Source organism: Cyprinodon variegatus, unplaced genomic scaffold (assembly GCF_000732505.1).
Source record: "Cyprinodon variegatus isolate N-32 unplaced genomic scaffold, C_variegatus-1.0 Scaffold1321, whole genome shotgun sequence".
Lineage (NCBI taxonomy): Eukaryota > Metazoa > Chordata > Actinopteri > Cyprinodontiformes > Cyprinodontidae > Cyprinodon > Cyprinodon variegatus.
This window is the reverse complement of record NW_015151774.1, coordinates 139,694-147,505: the sequence shown is the minus strand read 5'-3', so window position 1 is coordinate 147,505 and position 7,812 is coordinate 139,694. Positions and strand designations below refer to the sequence as shown.

Genomic DNA, 7,812 nt, shown 5'->3' with positions numbered 1-7,812 from the left:
GCTGCCATCATCATAAGCAAAGGAAGACAAACTTTCTTACATCTTTAACATAATTCAATGGACTATATATTATTATATTTGACTTTCTCTGTGGTTTTTATCTATGAATGTTTTCCTACAGCTTTTCTAAATTATTTTTAAAATGTTGATTATTGAAGTATTTTGCAGGCGGCAAACAATATTGAATTTCTCTATCAGACATTTTTCCACTTTTCATTTATGATTATTTCTAATTTTTCTATTATTTACTTCAGCAGAATTATGTTTGTAGAGGTGAACCTTTACCTCATTTAGCTGAACTACGGATAATAATGTTTATCTCATCTTCCTGCTGCAATGACTGTATGATTGTTAAATAATCCTCACTGCTACTAACATTTCTTCACTTTAGGAGCTCTTTAATCTTGAGTAGCTTCCAGGTTCTCAGAACTTCCAAACTGAAAAGCTGGAAGGCTAAACTGCATGATCCATTCCTCAGGGATGATCCAGTCCACCTGGATCAGGACTTCTGTTCTCCTTCAGAGAACTTTCTTCAGGATCATTTTGGTTCCACCGCCTGATGTTCTGTCTACAGTCGCAGAAGGTGACCCTTTTGTTGGGAAGGGATAGAGCATCATCTCGTTCCAACAAAGCTAAAGAACTCATTTAAAAAATAAAAATATTTATTTCTTACTTTATCTCCAAAGTACAAAAAAATCTACAACACATAACATTGAGAGTTATAACACTTTAAACAGTTAAAGTATTTTAAAAAAAAGAAGGATTTCAGAATTGATGCTCAGTGGTGACCTGTCCCATGGCGTCATCATAGTCAGCTTCATCTTCCTCTGCTGCTCTGGATGCTGATGTTCTGGCAGGAAGTGGTGGACTCCTTCCTGCTGAGAGTAGAGGTCAGGTTTAATGATTCAGAAAATGATTCATCAAAAATCCATCATTGGATCAGAATGTTCTGGTACCTTTGTTTCTGTGTCTGCAACAGCAGATGATGAAGTATGTTGGGTAGATAAAGGAGAACAACGCTGCAACGTGGCTGATTGTCCACAGTGGAGTCACAGTAGAAGAAGAGTGGGGATCAGAGTGTTCAGCAGCTGTTAATAAAACACATGAGAAATATTTGGGCTGGAAACAGGAGGTTTTGTTGAGATTTCACGCCTTGCTTGTTGGTGTTTAGGAGTGGGCTCTACGCTCCAAAGCACAGATTTATGTGACTGTATTTGCCCATCACCTCATCGACCGTTTTGGGGGGTATTCCCAATCCGAGAACTTCCATACAAAGGCCAAAGCAGAATGACCTTTATCGTCATGGAGAGTCTTTATGGAAGAAAAACATCTCATTGGAATCTACCTTTTTCTGTACACCATATTTTAAACTCTGAATTTGTTTGGCACATTGAATTCCTTACATAGAATTTTTATCTGGTAAAAATTCAGCTGCAAAAAAATCAACTGCCTCCACTCGTGTTTCTAGTCTATTTTCTAGATACAAACAGAACAAATGGAACAAAGCCAAAGGGTTTTAATAGCTGATACATTCCCAGAAGTTGTCGGGCAAAACTTGTTATCAGTGCACCTAAGTATACCTTTTTATAGCCCCTCTGTTTCTGTTTGGCTTTATTGTTTTTACTGGTCCAGTGTTGGTGATTTAATTCTATTCTGAAATTCATTGGGGATTTATTCTGTTAGGCACGTGTTTTTTCTTGTGTGGTGTGTGAAATTGACCTCGATGAGGAAATGCAAGATTTTATTGGTCCACTTAGCCTTGATAACCACCAACGCACCACACCAGGGTGGTTGTAAGTGTAAACATTAACTTCAATGGTTTGGTTCCTTTTTTTTGGCACCTTCTCTGTCAGCCTGTTTTTAGTTTGGCACCCCCTGCTGGATCATCTGAAATCTAGAATATTCATTGTTTAACATCAGTGGGTTTATGGGTGGTACTGTCCACCTCACCACATTTAACCCTATCAATAACACAGACCTTTATAGTTTTGATTTTACCCTGCTGTTGTTATAGTTCTAGATTTATGTTCTCATAGGTCTAGGTCATTGTGGTCACAGTTCTGGTTTTACATGTTTGTAGTTCTGGGGTTATTCATTCATAGTTCCAGTTCTTCAGGGTCATAGTTCTGGGTTTTTGCATTATAGCACATCATTTCTAGTTTTTTGTGAATATGGTTACAGTTCTGGTTTGACATGGTAGTTGTTCCACTTCTCTCTCATAGATCTAGTTCTACATGGTCATAGTTGCTTCTATATGGTCATAATTCTGGTTATCTATGATCATAGTTCTCATGGCTGTTGGTCTGGTTCTACATGGTCATAGTACTGGTTCTATAATAGTGTAGTTCTGCTTCCATGAGGTAACACTTCTGGTTCTAATTGGTCATAGTTGTAGTTCTGCAAACAAAGGTCCAATAAAATGGACCAAAAGGAAACACTGGTCTCTTATTCTTTACGTCTGAAATGTTCCAGGGTGGAAAACTAACCTCTGACAAACAGCCAGCTGGATGGAGACTCTCCACGTCCACTAATGTTACACCTGTAGAGGCCTTCATCAGACGTGGTCACATGGAGGAGCGTCATATGACCTGTGGGTTCAGTCCTGATGAGGGAGCCATCTTTATAGAAATTAGCTGAGAGGTTGGAGGGAGTGGTCTTGGTTTGACAGCTCAGAGTGACAGTAGCTCCAGAATTTACAGGCAGGGCAGGACTCTTTAGGATCACATCTAAGAGAATAAAAAAAGGGATTTATTTCTTACCATGGACGAGGCGATGGTGCTAAACACAAAACCTATTACACTGTAGTACCATGTCGTACTGAAATATGTCTGTAAGAATGAATTAAAATCAGTATTCTATTAACTGTTGTGGACAGAGGCATTTCTTGCAAGAAAAAAGATTCTAACTTATTTAACGTCCTCAGACGGAGAGATGGGGCTCAGACTGAGGTATCCTCAGTACATTTATACCTTACAACACACACTCACTCCCCCGGGGAACCAACCCACCCCCTACATAAAGAACTTTCTCACACACAAACATTTGGAGGAAAAACAACTCGAGTTCATCAAGGCTGTTTCCTGTTAGGTTAATCTATCTTTCACTGGTCAGATGGATCTCCTAATAACAGCAGTCCTCTCCTTCATGCCATGAAGGAAGCTGTGACTCATCCTATATCATGACCTTCGTTTGGAGCCTGGGAGGCTAAGAACAGACATAGCTCAACATTTTTTACTCCACACTATGTACTCTATTTCTTAACTTGAAGCTGTATTAAATGTTAAATTTTAATCCTTTAGTTCCTCTACGGGGCTGCATGGTTTCTTCTATTGTTGCCTTTAAGATAGAAGGTGAATGGAACTTGCGTATTTTTTGTGTGCGTTGTGGGATCTCTGCGGCTTCTCCAGATTCCTCTTACAGTTCAACACCACGGCTGCAGGTTAAGTGTTGCTGTGTGTGTCTGTGTGTACAGTACTGTCTCTGTGTTGCCGTTGATAGTTGTTGACCTGTCCAGGTTGTAACCCGCTTTCACACAGATTGCTCTAGATAGGTCTCCAGGTCTCCCTTGCAAAAGAGATTTTTAATCTCAATGGGTATTACCTGGTTAAATAAAGGATAAATAAAAAAAAAAAAATAAGGACCAGGCCCAGGAACTTGAACATGCGATAGAAGATGGATGCATAGTTCCTGCATCTAATGATATCTCTTTGTAACCCATATTTGGACGGAGTTCGCCTTCGTCTCTGTCTAACTACTTTGCTCTGGACCAATCAGATTCCAGTTGACTTTGTGGGAGGAGCCTTAAACAGATAGTAAGTATACCGATGCAAACTGGTTTGTGTCATGGTGCCTACCTTTACTGATGCCAACTGTGATGTGGACTGAGTTGCTCCGCTGCTTGGATGGAGACTCACACCAGTAGATGGCGCTGTCAGTTGGTTTTGCTGTTAAAATGTTGCAGCCAGAAGAAGCCAGTTGGCCCCAGCCGTCCCCACAGCTGGAGATCTGCTTTCCATTGTTTGGGTTTCTTTTGATTTTCCATTCCTGAGGCCTGCTGATGTTTTCACAGCTCAGAGAGAAGGAATCGTACTCAAACAGCTGAGAGGAGTCTGGACTCACAGTCAGAGACGCTGGTTTGGACCCATCTGAGGACAGAGATGGACCTTCAGTCAGTGGAGCTACTTCCTGAAGGAAACTGGTTCCTCTAGTGTTCCTGATTATTATTGCTTCTTTCTAATTTTTCTATGTCTGTATTCCTGGAATTGATCTTTACCTTCGATGAGCAGCCAGCTGGATGGAGAAGTCTTCCCATTGACTGGCTGACATTTATAAGCTCCTTCATTGGACTTGGAGACCTTATGAAGGGTCAGTTGACCTGTAGGTTCAGCGCTGATGAGGGATCCATCTTTGAAGAAAGACGCTGTTGTGTCTGAAGGTCTGCCCTTGTCTTCACAGCTCAGAGTAACGTTCTGTCCCTCCATCACAGGAAGGACAGGAATGTCCAGGATCACTGAATCTCCTAAACACAACAACAGAGAGAAGGACACTGCTTGATTAAAGGATAAAACCAGGATTTATTTTCTTACTGACAGACTGCTCTAAATCCCATCCTAAACTAAGGACCTGGACAGTTTGATGAAAGTGTTTCTTGAGACGTCTACATCCTATAAGAGATTTCTGATCTAAGACTTCCTGTTGGAATAGATGTTTTTATAAAAACACTATTTATCTTTTGGACCAAGGGTACCGTCTCTCAGAGTCCTTCATGGGTAGAGACACCCGTACAGACCCGTCACCCGCAAGTATTCCAATTTACAACCCGGCTGGGAATGCATGGACCCGTAAATAATAAAGTGTGATCCGACATGTAATCCCACAACGTTCACACAGCCGATTCAGCCACTTTGGATGGTCTCATCCCATTAAATGACCATTATTAGCGGTTCTCAGTCCCATAGGATGGCTTCAGATTGGCGTCCTACCTCCCAGTAGGCTCAGTGGGTTGTAATAACCAAACTGATTCTAACCGTAGCCCAAAGGTAACTCCTTTTTAACTCACTGAATTAATTAATGTATTGATGTGTAATCTGAACATAATTTTAGAAGTTCTTCCACTAATATAAAAGGATCCAAACGAAGTTTCATGATATGGGATGAGTCACACAGCTTCCTTCATGGCATGAAGGGGAGGACTGCTGTTATTAGGAGATCCATCTGACCAGTGGAAGATAGATTAACCTGACAGGGAACGGCCTTGATGAACTCAGTTCCAAGGGCGATCGTGTGTATTGGGAGTTCCTGTATAAATGTACGTATTGAGTTTTGCCCAGTCAGAGCTCTGTCTCTCAGTCTGAGGAAGTTAAATACATTTGAACATTCTCTTGAAAGTTCCTCTGTTTCCTCTTCAACTACACAGAAGGTTTGCCTCGTTGCTTTAAAAATGCTGTTATCTGGATATTCTTGAATCAATTTATTTTTAAGATATAGAGCTATTAAATAGGAAAATATAAATAAGTTCCATTCATGCTGTATCTCTATGATACCCACATTTTGTTCATATATACCCGTTCCCACACCCTTGAAATCATATGGTGTTTTTTTCTACCCCTAGAGAAGGTTTTATACCAGTGCCCTCCAGGTACCCGACCCGGTGCAGGACTCACTGACTTCACTGTGGACATTGTCCATCTTTGTATGAATGAGTCACTAAAGAAAGAGATGAGTTGACTCTAACTCATGTAACTTCTAGGCAGGTTTTCCCTGGACTATGTTCTGTTTCACAGAGTGAGGACTTTTCAGAGCCCCCTGCAGGCTAACGCCTGTAATAGAGTCAGACATTTAACTCAATATGGAATAGAAGCAACAATGAAGGGATCTGGTTGAATGAATTCTCTCCTCAAATTCTCCTGAATGATGTAAGTGATCTAGTGCAACTATTCCTTTGGTCTTTTAAAGCAGATCTGAATGTTAGTGATGGTTTAAAGATGGATGGTCCTGGGTCTTGTTTGGTGTCATTGGTTCCCTTTAGTATCTGTGGGGATGTGAACATGTGTGTTTCTGTTTTGCTGCTCTCAGATCTGTTTTATATTATGTGCATCATGTGATCAGAGGAAGAAAGAGGAGGAAGTGTTCCTCCATGACGCAGGGTGACTCTTACTTGTGACGGCGATGTTGATGACGTTGCTGCTGTCCCTGTGTTTGGACTCACACCAGTACACTCCACTGCTGGACTCCTTCAAGGTGTTTAAGGTGCAGGTGGAGCGGTTCAGAGTCCCCCAGTCACTGCCGCATTCGGACACCCGCAGCCTGGACACACATCAGTCATTAAACCCAGGGACGCCTCAGGTGTGGAGAAAGAAGGAGGCATTAGATCTGCAAACAACTGCTGCTTCATTAGAGTTATAAAGAAGATCAATCTAGCTGTGACTGTGAGGAATGAATGAACAGAGAACAATAAACCAGTCTGATGATCAGAGGAGAGCTGACCTTTGATCTGTGTATCCCCACACGGTCCATACCCCTGGTCTGAACTGCTCACAGCTGATGGAGACTTTGTTATACTCATAAAACTGAGACCTGCTGGGAGTGACCACCATGGAGGCTGGAGGAGACACACATTGACCACCAGATGGCGGTGTTCAGTAACGCTCTGATTCAGAGAGACATGATGCTAACATTCTAATAAAGCTCTGACGCCTCTAACAGACGTTAGCTTTACATCCATCATCCATCATCCATCAATCCATCCATCCATCCATCCATCCATCCATCCATCGTCTGACAGGTACAGAAAGAAAACCCAGTCTAACTCTGGGTGAGCCAAAGGAAGGCACTTAGCAGGCATCATAGTGACAAGAGAACATGTTCTGCATTTATTACAGAAGCTTCATAAAGTACACTTTCATAATCTGGCTGTGATATATATAAGTATATATATAAGTATATTTGTGTAGAAGGATCACGTATGTTTGAGTTAAATTATTTTTTCGTCTTTTCAGTTTTTTGTTATACTGTTCATGTTCTAATAAAGACAGACTTCAATCCTCATCTCATCTCCCCACAAAAAATAATCCTCTGAATTGATATATATGGCAGACCAAGAGCTCACAACAAGCAACCAAACAGATGTTGACATGTGCTTCAAAAGACCAAACACAAATAAAAGTGAAATGTTTCTCTGATGAGGCTTACCATAAGAAGAAGTCATCTGGTAGCAGCTGAAACAGACTGAGAAAAGATTCAGACCATGAGTGCAGTCACTGATGTCTAAGAAAGGCGCCACTCATTGTTGAAGCGTAGTGTACTCACAGAGCAGACGCAGTGCTGTGTTCATATCGTCAGCAGGCTGAAGCCGTTCTGTCCGTCTCACAGAAAATGTGTCTTAATAACATCCTGTTTAGCCAAACCACAGCCGGCTGAAGGAGGATGTGAGACCGACAAGCTGAGTACCTGATAATTTTTTAACCACTCGTCACGCTAAAGTTGCATTTTATTGTCTGAAAAAGCAGCTGACACACATCGAATATGCTACAAAAGGCACGAACAAGAAGAACTTAGATCCTTTCTCTGAAAAAGGAAAAAAACGGCAGTTTGAAAAATGAAACCAAAGAAGATTCGGACAACAGGTTCTTTCAAACACTCATAGAGTTTAAAACACAGACCTCTGCAGATAAATCTGCTGTTAAGATACATAAATCCTTCTCAACAGCATCAAGCTTAGCGCTGGAATCCCTCAAGGTCGTGTGCTCAGTCCACTGCTGTTTGCTCTGCTAAAACACGCCCACACACGCGTGAAAATGGCTGGCACATTCA

At 41.4% G+C, this 7,812-nt stretch overlaps 1 protein-coding gene across 1 annotated transcript; it reads right to left on the bottom strand.

The window, feature by feature from the left end:
* Positions 1 to 685: 685 nt before the first annotated feature.
* On the bottom strand, positions 686 to 7,516 carry LOC107102798 (high affinity immunoglobulin gamma Fc receptor I-like). The gene is made up of 8 exons (XM_015402230.1): positions 7,192 to 7,516; positions 6,487 to 6,601; positions 6,158 to 6,306; positions 4,274 to 4,519; positions 3,855 to 4,145; positions 2,487 to 2,726; positions 957 to 1,088; positions 686 to 878 (listed from the first exon to the last, which is right to left on the bottom strand). The coding sequence occupies exons 1-8, from the start codon at positions 7,205 to 7,207 to the stop codon at positions 766 to 768; spliced, it is 1,302 nt and encodes a 433-aa protein (XP_015257716.1). The 5' UTR covers positions 7,208 to 7,516; the 3' UTR covers positions 686 to 765.
* Between the last annotated feature and the right edge of the window lie 296 nt (positions 7,517 to 7,812).

Coding starts and splice junctions, on each gene's coding strand:
- LOC107102798 (XM_015402230.1), bottom strand. Junction 4,520..6,157: donor CATCAACATCGCCGTCACAA/GTAAGAGTCACC, acceptor TGTTGTGTTTAG/GAGATTCAGTGATCCTGGAC. Junction 879..956: donor TTGCAGACACAGAAACAAAG/GTACCAGAACAT, acceptor CTCTACTCTCAG/CAGGAAGGAGTCCACCACTT.